Below are 21,347 nucleotides of genomic sequence, written 5' to 3'. Positions count from 1 at the left end.
CCCGAAACGTCACATGGTGATTTTTGTACCTGTTCTACTGTCCAGCACCTAGTACTCATCAGTTTTGGATGTGTGTGCTGTTGTTTGAGTCTACATGGTAGTGGGACAACCTTCAGATTTTTGACGAAAGCGAAATTTCCGTAAACAGAAGAATTGTGATTTTGCTAGCTATATAGACCTATATATAGAATATAACTAAAACAAAACAAAATAAAATAGGAAAAAGAACAAAAATGCAGACTTTTGGTTAACTTGTACTACTTGTACTTATACTGATGATACTACTACTAATACTACTATTACCAAGTATAATAATAAGAGGAAGAAACAGAAAAATGCAATGGAAAAAAAACACTGCTTTGTTAACTTTGTTTGTTCTTGTTAATGGGTAATACTTAAACCACACTTACACCAGTACAACAGCGCCCCTGTGTGGTCAAACTTGATAACACACAAAGCGGATATCACATTTATGTATATCCTGTTTGGAGTAGCCGTGTTTAGAAGGGAACCCCGGACCCGTGAAAGATCTCGCGAGAGAGATCATTTTAACCCAAACTATGAACTTTCCCTTACCCTAACCAGGTGATTTCTCTCTCTATCTCTCTCTAAAGATATCATCATCTTAACCGCAGCGGTGTCACTTTATAAAACGTAATTATCTTGCACAACGAAGATGATGAAGAAACAACACATACAAACCTCGCGAGAGTTTCACCAACCTTGAGTTTCCGTTTAGACGCGACCGTTTGGAGCGGTGCACAGGAAGCATAATGTTAGGACGTGAAACGACAAAGTGGATTGTGGCTTTGGCCGCATTGTTGACATAAACTTTGCTACAGGTATCTGTTATTGAAGGAGCCAGGCGTGTGTAGCTGTTATAATGGGACCACGTGTTGACGTGAAGGACGACCATGGTTCAGTCACACAGATATTTACACGTGTGGTCAGATAGACTGTCTCCAGGATGGTTAAACACGCACTGTGTGCGCTCAGACGTGCCCTCTGCTCGGCTCTGCGCTGCTTCTCTCACACTTCCAGCAGAGAATTAATCGAAGATGTCTCTGGATGGACAGACACAGTCTCCCCACATCTCACCAAACAGGCGTCTCTATACGTGCACGTGAGCCAGCTTTGCTCAATTTAACTTATTATTAAATATTTCTATGCAGACACAAACGCACGCATCTGCCAGAGCATCTTGATTAAATCTATTTTTTTCTGTCTAATGCAAATACTATGCCATGTCTTGAAAGTTTGCCCAAATTATGTCAAAATGACCTTCCTTTTCCTCTTCTGCAGTGGCCTTACTGCCTCAGGAGATGCTCCTACTGCAACTTCAACAAGTATATATCCAGGGAGAACAATGACCACATAATGACTGAGTGTCTTCAGAGGGAGACGGAGACGTTGTTGCAGCTCAGTCATGTATCCTGGTATGATAATTTATTAATTGAAGGAATAAACTCCTCAGTGTGTGCTATATTGACAGAGAAAGCTGAGTTTTTTTTTGCTGCAAAATGTTTAGTTCCTCCTACATCCTCTTAACCTCTTAGGTTTTGCACTGCAGTTGCCCCAACAAAGTATGAACTGCTGCATGTGGTGTGCATATAATTGGGACATACTACTTCCTCATAACATGGTTCCTTGAATTTTGACCCTCGTGCTCATACACTCATCGCAAAGTATTGCGGATCAGAATGCGACAAGATGGTATATTTGGCATGCGGATTTTGACAAACTATGTATTGGGACATATTCAATCTTTTTCTGGCATACGAAATAGCACGGCAGTATGAGTATTGGAGCGCACACCTGATCTCCACCTCCAGGTGAAGCACACTGCTGGCTGTGGAGGGTCTCTTAAAGTCACTGTAAAGGAAAAAGGGAGTTTTCCTCTCAACAGGTTTTTGAACATGACAGCACTGAAAACCCTAGTACTGAATTATGGAGTTATGTGGTTCATGATTTCTGTGTTCATGATTTTTTGGGCGCACCTGAAATCCATTGTTTTTTAATTTATTCAGGACAATAAATTAATACTGCTTCCACAACCACACGATTATTCAAAAATATGATGTTGCTCTGTCATGTGTGCACAAAAATAGACAATCAGATGGCAGTTTGAAGTAAGGCAACTTATTACTTATCCTTTCCTCCATCCTGGACACAAAAGAGGTGCTGCACCCGAGAGGACTGTAACCCACTTCCCCTTAAGCTTAAGTTGTTTGGAATGATGCTTAATGTGGCAGACCCTCTATGCAAATGCTCAAAAGGAGAGAGAGTGTAGGTATGAGGAGGCTGGATTGAAACTGGGCCTGTGTTTTAGCCAAGAAAGTAAAACTTATAGGGTGATGATCCACAGTAACGTGTGTGGGCGTCAGAAGTTTGCACACAATTCATCCTAGTACATGTAGAAACTGCTGACACAGCTCCGAAAGCAGAAGAATTAAACTTTCTCTGTCAATGTAGCAGCACTGAGGAAGTTATTGCTTCAGTTTGCTGCATTTACCATCACCACTGTCTGGACATCCACATGAAAAGTGCAAAATTTTCCCTTTAATTTTGCTTTCTCTTCGCAGCATTACGTCAGTGTTTTTTGGTGGTGGGACTCCGAGCCTGGCTCACCCCTCAACCATCGCTGCGGTCCTGGAAACTGTTTCCAGGAAGGCGAATCTCTCAGATCAGGCTGAGGTCACACTGGAGGTCAACCCTACTCCAGAGGGCAAGTCAAGGTTAGAGGACTACTGCCGCGCTGGGGTGAACCGTTTCTCCGTTGGGGTCCAGGTGAGTATATAATCAATAAAGACTGATCACAGGTGATTAAATTGTGATTTATATAGCTGCACAGTCTCTATATGACACATTCAGTCCTCCAGTCTTTGCAGGATGAGGATTTGAAAGTTCTTGGACGAGACCACAGTTCCCATCAGGCCTTGCAAACTATTGAAGAGGCCAGGAGGCTGTGCCCCGGGAGGGTGTCGGTGGACGTCATGTTCGGACGGCCCAAACAGAGCGTTGAATCCTGGGAGAATGAGTTGTCGGAGCTGTTGAAGGTGTGCGACGACCACGTGTCTCTGTACCAGCTGACCTTGGAGCGAGGCACCCAGCTGTTCAAACAGGTACAGGGAGGAGAAGTGACCGTTCCTGCTGAGGATGTGGCAGCAGAGATGTACCAGTGTGCCAGGACGACGCTCCACCAGCATGGCTTTCTGCAGTACGAGGTGTCCAACTTTGCAAGACCTGTAAGTCCTCAGCAGAAAAGACAGTTCACTGATTGTCCTCCTCACCTCCTTACTGATTCTTGAGTAAAGGTTAGAGGAAAGGCAGGTTTTTTTTAGTTGAGAACCTTTGGAAAACTGAAGGCGGTGCTTTATACAAGAAATAAAAATGCATTACAGCAGCATTTAAAACACAGAAACCATAATGAAATAAACAGTTTCACTCTTACACAGGAGAAATAGTTCAACTTCAAATTTCTATGCACATAGAAATGGTTTGGAAAATTAATAAATCACTATTTTATAATTTATCAAAGCTACAATGGCAAAATTTCATGATTTCTTTTTTCAAAATATGACCTTTAGAGTCCAGTTTAGACTGTATCTCCCAACATACATTGCCCATATTGGGTAAAAATGTAACATTTCCCCCTTTTCATGTGCCAACTTTTAAAACATTTTTAAAAAACAATTAATTAGGTACTTTCATTCATATTTTACATACAAAATTAGTTAAGTTAAAGACTGAACAATAGTTATTCACATATGTTTTGAACATTGGAGACCAATCTAATATTTGAATAAATAATTAGCTTTTAACATTTATAAACAAAACATCCTGCTTTTGGGTAACCCTAATTCCAAAAAGGTTTGTACACTGTGTAAAACATAAAAAACATTACAATGATTTGCAAATCATTTTGACTTGATGCTACAAACATAAGATACTTAATGTTCAAACTGATAAATACAGAATGAGTGTATATTTACAAAAAAAACAATTCAATTTTGAGGCCCGCAACACATTTCAAAAAGGTTGGGACAGGAGCGACAAAAGACAGGTCCATTGTTATCAGGTGATAGTGTCATGACTGGGTATTAAAGGGGTGTCCGTGAAAGGCTCAGTTGTTCACAAGGAAGAAAAGGGTGAGGATCACCTCTTTGTGAAAAACTGTGTTGATACTGTTCTGTTTTCAGTTAAATATAGGCTGAAATAATTGAATTAAGGTTTTATTTCCTTTTTACACAACATCCCGACTTTTTTGGAATTGAGGTTTTTAACTGACGTCACTGTTACAACAAATGCAAAGAAGTCTGCCTCAAAAACAAAAGCTGTGTGCTGCTATTTATAGTCAGAGATGCTGATTGTTACTCAGCGTCGCTGTTTTGTTTTTGACGAAATGTCTTGACAAACACTCCATCAGCACTGCAGATGTCTGCTCTGTTTTGCACTGCGTGGCCTCATGAACAGTCACGACAACTCAATAATACTTCACTTTTCATTATGCAGAACGCAGTGAGTCATCACAATATGAGCTACTGGAAGGGAAGACAATACATCGGTGTCGGCCCAGGTGAACGATTATCTGTTCTGAAAGCAGCGATTTGATGAAATGTCGCACTGGTGGGAAAGTTAGTTGTGATGCTGTTGTGTGTGACAGGAGCACACGGGCGGTTTGTTCCACTGAGGGAGGGAGGTGTCTCTCGGGAGGCCCGGACCCAGACTCTGGAGCCTGACGTGTGGATCCGTGAAGTCCAGCAGAGGGGACATGGGACACGGAGGCGGATTCGACTCGGCCATCTTGAACTGTGAGCTGTTGCACTTACAGGCAGTAACGCTCTGTCTGCTAATGAGTGCATATACAGTATTTACACAAGGGGGCATCTGTCGTTTCCACAAACTCTCAGCCCATGTGTGATGTAGTTATCATGTATGAGCCAATCAACAAGTGTTATTTAGCACAGTGTGAGAAACATAGTGTTGGAGGTCGCTGTACATGTGCTTGTTCTTTCAAACATTTTGTCCTTGTGAAACGCTATCATTAGACTCGCCCATTCAGTCTGTCCTGTCCTTGTTATCAGACTGTAAGTTCTCTAATGAAAGATGTTTTTTCTGGCAGATTGGAGGAGGTGTTGATGATGGGAATGAGAATGACCGAGGGCATTAATCACAAGGTGAAGCCTTTTCACCGACATGTTACACAGCAATAGAAAATATTCTATTCAGCCGAGTTTTTATGTTATCTTTTCTCTCAGTGAAGGTGGTGCTCAGTAATCCGTCTATTTTGACACGTGATGATGTTGTTTGTCTACTTTTTCTGCAGCACTGGGAGCTGTTTAGCCCTCAGCTGGGCCTCCGTGAAGCCTTTGGTTCGTCCACTGAAGTCCAAGAGTTTCTACAGAGTGGACGACTCATTCTTGATGAAAGGTGACGTATGACTCAGTTTGCAATACTTGAATTCTGTCTGACATTTTCACTGGAAGTTCTGGGCTAAAAACATGGTGGCCTCCATGGAAAAAGAACCATGTTCTCTTTTAGATGTAAACGGCTCACCCTTACAACATTTCTGAACTGCAGGTATGTGAAAGAAATATCTGTGAGGTAGATGATGTTTCTGGTCTGGTTCTGTTCTGTTATAAGTGAGTGATACCCTTTTTCAGGGCTGTGACCACCAAAGCATTTTTTTCCTGAGGCCAGCATATTTTTCAGTTTCTTTCCTGTGGGAACTCAGCATATTTAGACACTGCCACAAAAGCCTGCAGCATGACGAGGCACTGAGAGACTGTTGTGCATTGAGGATTTGACATTTCTTTCTGGTTGCTGAGAGTTGAAAAAGTTTCATCTTAAATATGCTAACACAAGTTGTGCCCTGCTTGTACCCCTTGAAATGGGCTCTGTCCAGCTTCAGTTCTTAAACTAAGTGACGGTACTCACTGAGATTTCCTCGCATGTAAAATTTCATGAACCCACAGACAACAGCAGGTCTCTCCACTCACCATACGTACTTCAGTTTTCCTTGCATCCACAGCAAGTAGGCTACTCCACCTTGGCTGACATCTTTACATTCAGTGTTTTGCAAAAAAATATATTAAAGGCTTTTGAGGACATTCTGTATCATAGCAACTAGAGCGTCTCAGCCTAAATAACCCTGCGCATCCAAAGTGCTCTCATGTGTTCTCAGATGAGTGTTTTCAGAGGAGCACCTGGTGTTTTCAGCTCAGGGAAAAAAATACTTTGGTGGACACTGGGCCTGAGGCCAGATCATTTGTTGTGGTAGATTAGAATAAACCCATTTCCCTACAAGGAAATCTTGGGAGACAGAAAAAGCATATTATTTTAATCACTTTGTCAGAAAATGGGCAACAATGCCTATTATGATTTCTCAGAGCCAGTATTCAAATGGCTTATTTTACTTGACCAGCACTGTGAAACCCCAAAACATTGGATTAACTATAATACAAAACTAAGAAGATCCTCACATTTAAGAAAGTAGAACCAGGAAATGTCGAAAAAAGTCTTTAGAACATCATAAAGTAAGTAATTGATTATCAAAATGATTGCAGGTTAATTTTCTGTCAATCGACTAATTGCCACAGCTCCACACTTGTGTCTTAAAGTCTTATCTGTTTTTTCCTTTTTCTTTTTCCTTATTAGAGGCCTGCGCTGCTCCTGGGATGGTCTGGCCTTACTGGACAGCATGCTGCCGGCTCTGTTGGTGGAGCTGGAAAGACAAACCAGTCAGAGGCCACAGAAGGACCAAAACACTGATGGACAAACAAAAACAGTCTCCAGCCCACGATGACAGGAATGTTAATGGAGCAGATAAACGTCAGAGACAGCTTGTTAGGATGACTCTAGGACATGTAAAGCTGTTGTCATGGTATCCGAAACTACCATAAATTGACCACTAATATCCCCTTATCTAACTGTGGTTATGGAGATATAAAACAGGCCTGTACTCTGAAAGAACTGTCACGGATGAGACTTGCAACATTACAGGTTAATATTTTTTTAAAAGTCTCCAGACGCAGTCATCCCATTTCTTCTTGAACGCTCCTCATTAAGTCATGTAAATGTAAATATTGCACTCCTGGTGTGAAGGAAATTGCTCAAGTTGAATACCTTTCCGGTATGTGTTTGTAATTGAGAGTTATTAAACGCACTGAACAGATGAATGTAGCTCCAGATTAAAGCAGCCACCATGTTCAGCAAACTGACTAACAGATTTCATTTTAGCAATAAAAGCCTTACAGGCGGAGTATTTGTCAAAATCTCAGACTCGATTCATATCACCACATGCAGTAACATCATGGTCGTTTCACACATGATGCTGTAGATGGCATAAAATCCAAATTAATATTAATTTCCCAGCCAGCTCTCAGTGGATCCATTATTTGTTCATTATTTATGTGAAGAATAAAGTGGACAGTAATTAATGAATAATGAATTTTATCATTGAGCTGGGGAGCAGTTACCAGGGAACAAACTTGATAATTGATGAATTGTTAATAAGTACTTCCTTAATAATTCCTCGCGACCCCAAGAAATCATCTCACAACCCCCTTAGGGGTCACAACCCTCAGGTTGAAAGCCACTGCTTTATGAGACACAGAAAGTAATCATAAGGTAATGAAGGAATACTTATTAACTACTGAGTATTGTCTCACTTTACTTTAGGGAATACAGAGAGGAAGTAATCATAAAGTATTAAGGAGGGACTGTAATTAGGAATGAATGAGTCATTGTTCACCAGCCAGTTCAGTTTATCAGAAACCATTCAGAGAACACTAACGATGTGTCTCCTGCAAGGTTGATTGCCTTTGAAGTGCTTTTACATTTAGAGATGATTCATAAAACACAGGCTGATGTAGTCAGTTCAGAAGTGTTTATTTCAATTAACCATGTTTTAGTGTTTTAACTAGTGAAAGAACAATTGGATGTTGCCTGTCTCATTATGGATAAATAGATGAATGAACTGATAGAGAGAGCAAATACCAAATCCCTGCAGTTATGGATTCAGGAGGTGTGAAACTGTGAGCCCTAATTAACTGTGTTCATTCTGTTGCAATACAATAGTCATTTGGTATGTTTTCAGACTTCCGCCTGGTGTGTTTTTTAGTGGACTTTTCTGTTCACATAACCACCACGCAGTTCTTTCCTACGTGCCAGGACAGCCTGACATACTGTAGCTGTGCACTTGGGTTTCAGTTGTTTTATGAGTCTGGTATGAACAAATCCTGCATGCAGCCCCCATTGATTTCTGCAGTGATCACGATTTGGTGTCAGTGTAAAAGGCTGGAGAGACAGCTCACTCTCTACTGTGGGACTCATGAAGCCTGGTGATGAGTCCCTGCCGCATTGACAGCTTCAGCAACTGCAGTCAGGTTTTATTTTCCGCTGTTAGAAGAGATTTAAGCTGGGAACATCAGTGTAAGGGCATAAATCATTTGCTTTTGTGAAGAACATGATTGCAAGTTGCATCAATAAACGTGGTATTTGAGAGTGGATGTTTAGGCAGGGAACACAGTGAAAGCTGAAGAAGGAAATAACATTTCTGAAGTGAACATTTGAACAGCACTCTGTCAGTTCATTTGTGGAGCCAGAACGTAATGAAAAGACGTGGCTTTTTCTCCATCAAAACATCCTTTTCATAAACCAAGGGCACTCTGAATGGAACGCCCACAGTTTCTTTCTGAAGAACTGTAGAGTAGGGCTGCAACTAATGATTATTTTCAGTTTAGTTATAGTATAGTTTCACAATTAAAGGGATAGTTGGAGTTATTTTATGTGGGGTTGTATAAAGTACTTACTTGCAACATGCTGCTATGGACAGGGTCAGCAAAAAAAGATTTGTTAGCCACTTAAGAACAGTCCAGATAGAAAGAACCAATATCAGTTTAAGTGTACGTTGTATTTAGAATACTTTCACTGCTTTTCTTTGTCGTCAGTCAGCGATTTTTGATGGGAAACTACCGTTACACGAGCCAAATACCATTCTCTCCGAATCAACCAAACTCCATTTTACCTAGGAGAACACAGGAGTGACTGGCTGACTGCTGCCTTGGTCTGTTACTTTGCTTGTGTCATTGTGTGATTTCAGTGTTTTAAAGGGTTACTTCAGACTCACTATATTCACACAATAACACAAACAAACCAACTGATCAAGGCAGTGGTAGAGCACCAACTCCAGTGTTCTGTGAGGTAAAATTACTGATTTCTCTAATGGAGTTTGGTTGGTTAACTTTTTAGCTTGTGTAACGGTGGTTTTTTGTCTGAAAAGGGTCTCTGGCAGTGAAATTAAGTGGTGAAAACATTCAAAATATAGTATACACTTAAAGTGGAAGTTTTTTAGGTGGGTCTTGTTTAAAAATACCTCAAATAACTTGTGAAGCTGACCCTGCCCATAGTAGTTCAATGTTCAGCTTCCATGCTGGTGCTCCAAACAGGGGCATGCTGACCATTAACTAAGGTTGGCAATACACTGAGTATTGGTAAGAACCCCACATCAAATCATCTGAACTATCCCATCAATCATTTAGTCTATAACATTTCAAAAATTGTGAAAATACTCATTAAAACTAGAGATGCTGTCAGATTTTTTGTCCAACCAGCAGTTCAAAACCCAAAGACTTCATTTACTCATAAATCATAAATGACAACAGCAAAACCTCATATTTTAAAAGATGGAATTAGAAAATGTTTGACATTTGTTTGAAATATTATAGAAACGATAAATCAGTTATTTAAATAGTTGGCAACTAATCCATCGATCGACTAATTGTCAGATGTCATGAAGATTGGCAAGCAGGTGTTTTTTTAAGTGTTTATGCAAAACATGATCATAAGTGTGTTGGAGGAGATGACTCAACCACAGACCTTAAACGTCTTCTCTTGTTGCCAGACTCGAGAGATTGTTCATATTATCTCCATTCCGCCCACGACGTAGTGAAATGGCACAGAGGACCGAGGTGTGACACCGCCTGTTTAATCAGCAGCAACAGTCTACACACTCATGTGTCACCCTGGCATTCAGAGGAAACAAAGGAGGAAGAGCATCGTTTGTTGCAGAGGGGGAGGTGGGCGAGAGGAGAGAGACACACTGAACTCAGTGAAATCAGCACCATGGAGAGAGCCCACATCAGAGTCTCAGCTGCTCTCACTGCTGCTGAGTAGGAAGTTCCATTTTTATCCTTTCTCTAGTAAAAACCCTTCATTTCTCTTTCACAACCCACTCTACAGTAGACCTGCAATGATTACTTAAGAACTGTGCAACTGACTCCAAAGAAAAATTATTGACTTTTCTGAGAGTATCATGAAAATTGAATATTGTGTTACAGGAAACTTAATAAGGATTCAAAGGTGTTTAGTTCAGGAATCCTTCCTCTGGTCCATGACAACAGTTTAAAAAACTTTATTGGGAACTGCTTTAAAGAAGGAAAGAAAAAGCACTTTAAGTTCAAAGGAAAAAATGAATTTGTGGAAACAAAAAAAATGTGTTTATTTAATAAAGAACAGTTTCTCAAGTGGTATATTTTTCTTCGTTTTACAGTATTGTGATAAATGTTGTATTGGGGACTTTTCATTGTGGTATTAATATTAGTATCTTGAGTTTTTGGTATTGTTAGATCCCTATTGATAAGATCATGCATCATAAAGATTTATTAGCTTTGTTAAATACTTGATTCTGATTGGTCAGTTGCAGCAACCTAAGGTCCATTTCTGTATAGAAGACCGTTGCAGGTGATATTTTTTGTAGGTAACCATGGAATAAAACCCCTCAGTTGGGGTTTATTTTTGGATAACGACCTGCTCACTGAACATTAACCCCAGGACATTGCATGTCTGTAATGTCATAGGGACGGAAAAGAACGCAAGAGATAATTTCCTCATCTCTTTGATCTGTTTCTTTAAAGTAGCATTAGTAGAATTTGTCTGAGCTGTTCCTAAACGCAACAGAAAGATAGCTGATCATTGAATCACACTTCCAAGACGTGAAATACAGACGTTTTATGTAACACAGAAAAAATAATGAGATAATATGAGAGTAGGCTCACTGCAGATACAGACACCATCACACTCTTAGTGGGTCATAAGTGATGAATGAAAGGGATTTTTTAAATGTATTTGTAGGAAAATTTTGGCATGTCTGAAATAAAAATCATATAACAAATGATGAAGCACACGTGTAAATAATTAGAAATATAATATTTATTATAGCATAATATAATACATTTACATAAAACAAAGTATGAATGCACTGGTCCAGCCAGGTGCTATACAGAGTATAACTCCTTACATAATACGACATTGCAGCATACTACTACAATTGGTTTTATCGAGAAGGCTCACGATTCATTGAATGTGACACCTCTCGGGTTTGTTGTGTTTGTTGGATCTCAGCACCAGCTGCAGGTCGCTGGTGAAGCTCGGCCGGCGCGCCAGAGGGTCCATGGCGGCACAGGGCGCACCGACTCCCCGAGTCCGGCTCCAGCTCCTGCCCCGCTGACCGATGCACAGCGACTGGTAGGTGAGGATGGGGATGAGCTGGTGCCGCGACGGGCTGGTCTCATCAGGCAGTCCGCCCAGAGAAGCGAGGGCTCTGAACGCACCTTCCAGCCCAGTGCAGTCTTTAGCCGAGGTTTCGAAGTAAGCGACATCCTCACCGAGGATTTCTGTCACCTCCTCCCGGCTCACGGCTCTGCTCGACGGCTCCAGGTCCGCTTTGTTCCCGCAGATCACCACCGGAACTCTCGCTGGATGTTTTAATTTCAGTAACTTTGCTTTGGCAGCTTTGATCTCGACGAGAAGCTCACAGACTTCATGGAAAGAGTCTCTGTTATCCAGACTGAAGACGAGCAGGAAGGTGTCACCTGCAGACACAAAGAGGATCAATTTGATTATTGATCAGGTCATAGATAGATAGATAGATAGATAGATAGATAGATAGATAGATAGATAGATAGATAGTATATCTGCAACCAACGTTTATTTTCATTGTAGTATCTGTCAATATTTTTCTTGTTTTTCTCGAAGAATTGTTCCGTCAGTAAAATGTCAAAAAAATGGTGGAAAATGGCAATCAGTGGTTCAAAAGCCAAAGATGACGTTCCCGAATGTCTTGTTTTGTCCACAACCCAAAAATATTCAGTTTACGGTCATAAAGCTAGAATCTGAGATAATTAAGTAGTAGTTAAGTAGTCAAAAATGGTTGGCGATTAATTAAAAAAAACATTCTGTGATTTCAGCTTCTTAAATTAACTTTTCTATGACAGAAACTGAATATTTTTGGGGTGTGAACAACTCAAGACGTTTAGGGATGTCATCTTGGGTTTTTGAAAACACTGAGAAGATAATCGGCAGATTAATCGACAGTGAAAATAATCGTCAGCTGCAGCCAAAACTGCTCAAGATTTTTTATAATGCTTCTTTATAATGAACCTGTGCTCACCTGTCAGTATAGATAACCTCCGCTTGGCAGGGAAGTTCCTCTCACTCGCTGCGTCCAGCAGGTCCACCTGGTACGCCTCGCCTCCTATGTGGAACAGTTTTCTGTGGAAGTCCTCGCTTGTGGGTTCATACTTCTCTTCAAACTCGTTGCCCAAGAACCGCTGGAGGATGTTGGTCTTTCCCACTTTGGGTGCGCCCAGCACGACTATCCTGTGACAGTTCCTGGGCTTGGTCAGACCCAGCTCCAGCAGATCCACTGACCTCTTTGGGTGCAGATCGGTGGAAACCTGCCGATTGCAAGAACTTGACGATCTACTTGCTTTCTTCTCTTGCTGTCTCCAGGTGCCTTTGACCGTCTTGATGATGCCCATGCCTGTCTTCGATATGTTTGAGACTTTGGGGTGCTGCTGCTGGGTTAATACTGGGGTATTGGTCTGGAGGACTGGGTGCGTAATGCGTGGCTGCCCGGTGAGAGAGGTGAACATTTCGAGGATGCCATCAACGGGAAGGTAAAACTTCTCAGTTGCGTTCATCTCTATTTTGTTCTTCCGAGCTTCTCCACACACCGAGAGGCGATCCAAATCTTACCAACCCAGTTGCTTCTCCATGTGTGCGCCGAGACAGAGTCGAGTGTCTCCTCTTATACACTCAGAGCCAGCGCAGTGTGTGCGTCACCGTCTCATCCACAGAACACACTCCTTTTATAGAAGCATCAAGCAAACCAAGATGCCCAAAAAGCACGCAGGATCTTCACTTCTTGTAATTTTCCTTTCAAGAAATGAGTCTGGAAATATTTAGAGATGAGTTTTCACTTAATTGGTGCATCTTTCCAAATTATTAATGATCCAAATCAGACTTAAATCAAGAATTATAAACACCCTGCTGTGTTGAAAACCTAATTAAATGTCTATTTTTAGCATCTCACGAACAAATGTTTCCTGTTTCATTATGGATAAATGGATGGATGGAATGACTGGACTGACTGAGTGTCTACATAATTGCCTAAATCCCTGTAGTCATGGACACTGGAGGTATGAGCACTAATTAATTGTGTTTTCTTCTCTTTCAGTGCTGTTATGGTGACAGTAGTCAGCTGGGGTGATTTCAGTGTCTATTTTTTACCTATTTTTATGTTCAAACCGCACAGTGTTTTCCTCCATGTCTGACATAACTGTGCATTTGGGATTTGGTCTGCATACAGCCCCCATTGATTTGTGCAGTGATCACGATGTGCTGCTGTGTAAAGGCTGCAGGAACAGCTCACTCTCTGCTGTAGGACTCATGAAACCTGATGATGAATCCTCTGCTGCACCACGGGCGTCAGCAACTGCAATCTGATTTTATTTTCCACTAAGATCAGTATAAGGGCATCCATCATTACCTTGGCTTTATAGTATTACTTTATAGGTCAAACCAGATGTGGTACCGTCCGAGTGGGCAAAACCTTACCTATATTAAATTGTTTATAGGGCCAATATAAGTATATTAATTCACGACTGCATTTCCACAAGTGCGGCTTTTCATATTTATTGGACATTTTGTTATTTTTCCCTATTAGCACATTTTCACAACTTGCAAAAGCAAGCAACATGCACTGAATACACTATTGGCAAGTGACAAATGTGTTTTCACCCAAAGCAGTAGCTAAGATATTTTTGTTACCACAAACATGTTCAATGATGCAGTCTAGTTTCAGCTTTTAACAGGATGAAACATTTAAATGGAAAATTCTGCACTTTTCATGTAGATGTTCACTGAAGCAATAAATTCCTCAGTGTGAGCTACACTGACCAAGAAAAGTGAATTCTCCTGCAGATAAATTTGTTGTTCTTCCTGAAACCAGTGGTGTCACAGTGATGTAGTTCAGGGGTTTCCAAACTTTTCCATGCTGAGGCCCCTTTTTGTAAGTTGTCTTTAAAAATCCTCATCCTTATAATCTTCATACAACAACCATCTTAATATATTACTTTTCAGTTATTAATTAAATTATATCTACATTTAAATATTCTATATTATAAACTATATTTTATATTAATACACCCAATAATCATGAAAAGATATACTTTTAAATTTTTGTCATTAGCATTTTTAATCATCTCATCTCCAGTTTGCTAAGGCCCCTTTATCAGCGGTGACCCCCACATCCCCATCATGGATGTAGTTGGTTTTAAGGAAGAACTTTGGGATATTTCAGCTTAGATTTCTTGTCTCAGCCTCTGGGTTGCCTTGGGGCATATTTGTCACCTAATACAATGTTTTGGCCTACAAAGTAATAGTTATAGGCGAGGGTGGTGATGCACAGCAACGTAGGTGTGGGAGTCACAAGCTCGCCCACAGTGCATCCTCGCACATGTGGGCACTACTGCACAGCTCCGTGAGAAGGAAAACTCACTTTTCTTGGTCAGTAGAGTACAGACTAAGGAATTTATTGCTTTGACTACATTTAACATCAACACTGATTGGACAGCCACAGTAAAAGTGACAAATTGTTCCTTTAAACTGTTTCTTCTACATGATGCTACCAAACCTTGTAACATATGCAACATAAGCCCATTTATTAGCACATGATATTTTAGTTAAGGATAATTAAGGTGGGTAATGGGCAAGAAGGTCCTGTCAGTTTGTGAGGTTGTGCAAACCACCAGAGTGCACATGTCAATGGCCTGAAGTGCAAACAAGAGAAGAGTGTAGAGAAGAGAGGGCTGCACTCAGGATTAATATCATTTAACGAGTTTTTACTTCATAATTTCTGGCAGAAAGTTACGCACACATACATACAATCACTGCACGCACTAGGTTGTATGCTTGTATGTGCACAAACTGATGAAAGCCGGACGGCCGAAAATGTTGTATGTAACATTCTGTCAGATGTGATCAAGTAAAAGCTTGTCAAATTCTATTACTCCTGAGTGTCTTTTCTTTCTACATGGATATGTGCATTTAACATAATGCACCAGATGGTCAGAGCGTAGTGGTAACCCTGCAGATAGAGCTTAAGTGCAAACAACGAACCTGTGCCAACAGCCTGCTGCAGGACTGCACAACTGACAGATTCAGAGGTGGATGTTGACCAAGTTGAGGATAGCCTTGTGTTGCAGGAAAGGTAGACTGTATTGTCTGAAAGTCTGTGAAAGACTGGACACACATTACCATAAACTCTTTTTGACTAAGAGATGTGCCAAGTTAGCGTGACATAACTAACATAATATAGTATGGAACATGTTTCTGCATAGGAGGAGTAACAATTCTCCAACTCCACAATTCAATATAACTTTCAATTTTAAGGTCACAGTTCCTCTCGGTTTTCAATTATCTTTTTTTTTTCAGCAATGAGAGCTCTTTCACTCTTCGACAGTTGAGTTTTTGCCTGCAAAAATCCACCAGTTCCGCCTTTAGGGAAGGTGGTCATGTGAGTAACCTGAACCCTAATATGTATCACAGACTGGAGGCTCTCTCCTGGTGTCAGCATACTTCTGTAGTCACAAAAAAGTGCATGCTATAAGGGGTATTTAAACGTACAACAAGGACATGCAAGGCAAAGCATGAAAAAAAAATGAGGAGAACTGCTGATCGTGTTTTTGTTTTTGATTTGATTTCATTATTGAAATTTCATTTCTCATTTCTCTATCATTAAGCAGTGGCAATATATGGCATATAAACCACATCTGGAACCTGTTTTAATCTATTATTTTGCAGAAATGTGTATCACATATGACAGTAATGCAGTCATAAGCAATGGAAAAAGAAGCTTTGGATTAAAGAGCAGCAGACCCTGAGATGATCAACAACGCAACAAACTTTTGACCACCCAGCTGGATCAGCTGCCACAAACCACCCCAGAGGGAGAGACCTGCTCCAAGACATCCCAGATCAATGTATTGCAACTGACAGGTAGACCGTTCACTGAGCTGATGGGACGCAACACGCAAGACTATAGCAGGAGGACGGGAGAGAATAATGAAAGAAAAATTATTTCCAGGGAAAACACCTTCCCTTTAAGAGGTGACAACCACTAATTAGTTGCCAGGCAGCAAGGTCTGTTTGAGGTCTATTTTATCTTGAGCCCATAGACTATAGAACACAATTGTATTAATTTGCATCACTAAATTTGGTATTTGAGAGTAAAGGTTTAGGTGGGGAACACAGTGAAAGATGACTGGCATGAGGGAAACGCCTTGTCTGATCTCAATATTTGAACAGCTCCTTGTCAGTGGATTGCAGGATTCAGAACATACTGAACAACTGTGCCTTTTTCTCCATCAAACCATCCTTTTCAAAAAGCTGTTAATTATTTGTGTGCTCCAGAGGCCGTATTACAGAAAATGATCTTTCCTTAACCCTGACAGGATTTTAAGCCCATCTTAGAAAGATACCGCCCTGATATCAGAATACAGACCGCACACCTTAGTATATTTTTGTTGTTGGACAAAATTAAATCCGGTGTTTACCCAAATTTTGTCTGGCATGATCCCCTTCAGAAGCTGAAAAGTAATTTGAAATCTGCACGGAGGTCTAATGTTAGTCAGCCAGTACAAGGAGCCAAAGTGTATCTTTGTAAATTAATGGTCAGAAAAAAAAAAATCTCTGCTTTAAGTTTCAATCAGACGTGAGGTCTCCTGTAAGGCAAAGATCAGGTTAATAAATACGTTTTTAGGTGATGGGTTTCCTTGCCAAAGTGAGCTGACAAGAACGCACACCAGGCAAACAACAGTCTGTGTGACGGGGGACATAAGTCAGGCCCCTGGATGAAATGTACAATTATACTTTACAATTTCATTTAGCAGATACTTTTATCCAAAGCAATGTACACCTGAGAGTTGATACAATACAAGCAAGGATCTAGTCAGGATAGAAAAACATGAGTAAGTGTTATGAAGCAAAGTTTGAGTCTGATAGGATGTAGGTGCCTACAGGCATGCAAGAGGCACAGTGCAGGCTATCAAGTGCAGAGGTGTTTACTCTTCTCTAAAAGACTGAGAGGGACTCTGCATATCGAGTTTGGTTACTCATTCCACCACCAGGGAACTACAAAAGTGAGGAGTCTAGCTGCTGACTTAGAGCCCTGTTCCATAACAGGGTGAATCAGATGCCTTTCATTGGCAGAGCGTAGCCAGAGGGAGGGAGTGTGGATCTGACTGTTCAGAGTTCAGGTTGGCGGGAGCTGTTTTGGTTGCCCTGTTGAGGCATTTGATGTGGGTGACAAGTGGAAGCCACTGCAGTGATCTGAACAGCAGGGTGATGTGCTGGTTTGGACCAGACACGCCACTACGTTCTGGATCATCCGCAGACATTTGAACCTGCATGCAGGGAGGCCTGCCAGTAAGGAGTTGATGACATAACTAAAATATCAAAATCTTTTGGGAGTCCTGCTAAAACAGGATCTGCAAGTTAGGAAGTTTTTTTTCATACAGCCCCTGGATCCTCTTGTGTATGCATTAAGTCAAAATGGATTATCTGGTAAACAATTATATGACACTGGGGGTCATAGCAGCTTATACTGCATCCCTGTGAGGATATTTTGTACAGCATGAGTCCTCAGTTTGGAGATGACAGAGAACACCTAATAAAACAAGAACTGATACCCTGATATTGTGCCTGGGGTCCCAGTAAGACTTTGGATTTCTCTTGTTAGAGTTTTATAACAGATTGTGACCCAACAGTAATGTTGCAGTGGATATTAATATACCATACATTACTTTGTATGTGAATTATTTTTTGGAAGCACATATATTTGTAATTATTTGATTTTAGAACAATGCTTCATGATTGGTGCTAATCAGAGGTGAGAACTGAGAATTATCTTCATTAACTATGAAGAGCTTTCAAGAAAGGATTATTGATGTATTTTGCATCATTGTGCGCTGCCTTCCTGACATCAAGACTGATTTCAACCTAAATGAACAATAACACATAGAAAAGACAGTTCCTTGGTGTATCCATCAGTGCATATCACACACCACAGACGTAACAACATGAAAATGGCGTTAAAGTTGTAACAAACTAAAAAAACACCATGTCAGACATAAGAAGACGAAAACAATGTAACAATAAGAAAAATGACATTAATTATGTGATGAACCAAAATGACATAAGCTGAAAACAATATAAAAACTAGAACAAGATGCACAAGGTGAAAAATATCTAACAAAACCCAAAGTAACAAGACAAAAATGACGTTACAAGATGAAAAACACCACAAAAGTACTTCTACTTTTACCAGAGTCTTTTTTATACAAGTATCTGTACGTCTATTTGTGTGTACTTCGGCTATTTCTGTTAGTGATTTTCCAATCAATATTATTTTTATGCATGGAGTGGCGGCGCCTGTGGGACGCAAGTGCTGATAGAGGGATACTGTAATTTACTGTAGTGAAGGGCTCAGTCTCAGTCACTACCCTGAGTCATAACAACAGCGTCATACTGGTGGCTGTCAGCATATGTGCACTGACTCAGACTGTCATTCACTGCTTCAGTTTCTGTTTATGTTACCAAATATAGAAAACACTTTCATTTTAATAAAATGGGTTTGTATTTATAGAAAATGATTGGACCACATCATCAAATGGTCACATACTCTGCCATCATCTCTGATGTCACTGTGTTGTTTTTGTTTTTTTTTTTATCAGTCCTATCAACCTTTAGCATAATAATTTAAAGTGATACTGTAGGTTTATAAAGCACAGAGTGGTTTAGCAGAAAAATATATGTCTGATATGCTGCTCTGGGATGAACTATCCGGATCCTCTCAGGAGCAGTGTTCAGTTCAGCAACACACACATCTGAAGCAAACCCAGCTACAACCCTCACTTCTTTTCATCCATTGCTTACACCTTTTCTGTCTGTTATTGCCTTCTGTTAAATTAAATCTGGGTATGTTTATTCTATTTTAGCTTCTTCCAAACATCCGCTCAGGACTCAAGGATGAAGTGATTAGAGCAGACGACTCAACTCAAGAAATCTAACGTCATTAATTATGACAACATTTTTCACAAATATCTAACGGGATAAAATGATGAAGTAATGCCATTTTATATCCTGAAGGTAAAAGGTCGACTTCACTGTGACGTCATACTGTTCAGCTCTCCTCTGAAAAAAATAGTCCCTGAGTGAAGACAGCATGTTTCTCACTGGAAATTATTCACTGGAATCAAACATGTATGATGAGAACTTCCAATTTTGCAAAAATGCATTTAATACCTTTTCTTAAATTCCATCAAAATCTTCTCTACACACATTATATGAGTCTGGACAGACGTGGATGTAAATGGCAACTTGACTGGTAGGCAGAGACACGACTGTGAGTCTAGTTTGGCAATTAAATGGAGAGCACTTCTGTTTTATGAGGATGTGATTATCCTTCATCAGCCATTCCCAAATTTAAGCAGGCCGCAGCCCATTCTGAAACCTGGAAATCTTCTGAGGCCCACCCAAACATTTAACCACAACTCTGATCAACACACAAGACTAATCAAACTCAGCGAGTTGGTGTTTCAGTGTTAATGTGACAGGTCAGCAATACGCTGTAATCCCTGTTAAACTGGGGCAGATAAATGAAGAATAACACAGAATTTAAATCCCATGGCTTTAGTTCTGATGATCTTTTTAAAATGAATCATAAATATTTTATTCATCTCTACATACCCTAGTAAACAAAACAGACAAGTAAGCAAAAGAACAAACAAAGAAAAAAGAAAAGGTGACAAAATAATGGTAGCAATAACTTAATAGTTCATAATTTATTATTTATATTTATAAAGGCTCTAGGCCATAAAAGTCTAACTCCAAAAAGTCCAGAAAATGATACATAATTGTCCCTCCTTTCTATCTAGGGCAGTCTGTTGAATTATCTTTGAAAATTTTAGGCAACTTATGGGAGTGTGTTAGAATTTATGGTTTAGTCTCCTTGGTGTTGGTTGTAAATGGGAACCATGACTTTTGAGGGCAAACGTAATGCTGATGTGTCCCAGGATGAAACTGAGTTTGACACCCCTCCACCAGAGGGCAGCAAAGAGAGACAGATGACGTTTTACAGTGAAGTTTTAGCAACAAGATCCACCAGCCAGTAGAAAGTGATCAGTGATCACACACATGCCTGTTGTTTTCCATTGACTTCAAATATGAAACACACACACACACACACACACTAGCACGGAGAAGTCAGATTTCCCCTCTTGCGTGACGTCACTGCCATGCAGCAGGAGGCTGGTGTTATTTATCCGCCCTCTCTCTCTCTCTCCTCCCCCTCTGTTTTCTCAGACCTCGCCTGCATATCCCCCCTGCACTGACCTCATCGGGCCTTTGTTGGGAAACAAAGAATGTTCAGGCATCTGTTTTCAGAGAAATAAAGACATGTAGGGTGCCAGGACAGAGAGGAGGAGGTGTGCATGAGCTCATATCACTGAGTCACATGAAATGCACATTAGGTCTATTAACTTATGTGAGGCTTTTATCAGATTAAAAGCTGTGCCACCAAAGTGCTATCAAAGGGTTTTACTCCTGATTTCTGCAGGCACTTTGCCTTTCTTTTGTCGTCTCCAAGAGTTGTGCCTTTGTTATTTCAAGGTGGAGCTGGTATTTCCTGTATATCCTGCTCAGTCAACCAGCCACGAGACTCTTTCCTCCTCACTTAAGTAATCATTATTCATTCAGCGTCATGATATGAGCCCTCTGTACTGTAGACGACCTGGAGTTGTAGCTGTAGATTACTCTGCACAATTGCTTGAATCCAAGTCAACATATATACAGTAGAGATTTATTTCGGCTCTGTGTATAATGCAAAAGGATGTGAGTTCAGACAACAGCCCATTAGTGCTGATAAATAAGTAAAGAGCAGAGATGCAATGATGAAGCTGCTGAAAAGGAAATGTGGTCCGTTGTGGAATCCCTCTGGGATAACA

At 40.5% G+C, this 21,347-nt stretch overlaps 2 protein-coding genes across 2 annotated transcripts; one reads left to right on the top strand and one right to left on the bottom strand.

The window, feature by feature from the left end:
- The first annotated feature begins 736 nt into the window (after window positions 1-736).
- rsad1 (radical S-adenosyl methionine domain containing 1) lies at window positions 737-7,261 on the top strand. The gene is made up of 9 exons (XM_084745048.1): window positions 737-1,123; window positions 1,303-1,436; window positions 2,583-2,787; window positions 2,880-3,245; window positions 4,513-4,576; window positions 4,664-4,811; window positions 5,123-5,177; window positions 5,327-5,430; window positions 6,658-7,261. Exons 1-9 carry the CDS (start codon window positions 968-970, stop codon window positions 6,803-6,805), a joined length of 1,380 nt encoding a protein of 459 aa, XP_084601174.1. The 5' UTR covers window positions 737-967; the 3' UTR covers window positions 6,806-7,261.
- Window positions 7,262-11,269: 4,008 nt separating this feature from the next.
- Window positions 11,270-13,185, bottom strand: rasd2a (RASD family member 2a). The gene is made up of 2 exons (XM_084744282.1): window positions 12,452-13,185; window positions 11,270-11,873 (listed from the first exon to the last, which is right to left on the bottom strand). The coding sequence occupies exons 1-2, from the start codon at window positions 12,981-12,983 to the stop codon at window positions 11,356-11,358; spliced, it is 1,050 nt and encodes a 349-aa protein (XP_084600408.1). The 5' UTR covers window positions 12,984-13,185; the 3' UTR covers window positions 11,270-11,355.
- Between the last annotated feature and the right edge of the window lie 8,162 nt (window positions 13,186-21,347).

The sequence above is a fragment of the Lutjanus erythropterus genome, chromosome 19, assembly GCF_056507025.1.
Source record: "Lutjanus erythropterus isolate fLutEry1 chromosome 19, fLutEry1.hap2, whole genome shotgun sequence".
Lineage (NCBI taxonomy): Eukaryota > Metazoa > Chordata > Actinopteri > Lutjaniformes > Lutjanidae > Lutjanus > Lutjanus erythropterus.
Note: the sequence above shows the minus strand (reverse complement) of the source record. Positions and strands in the feature narration are given on the sequence as shown.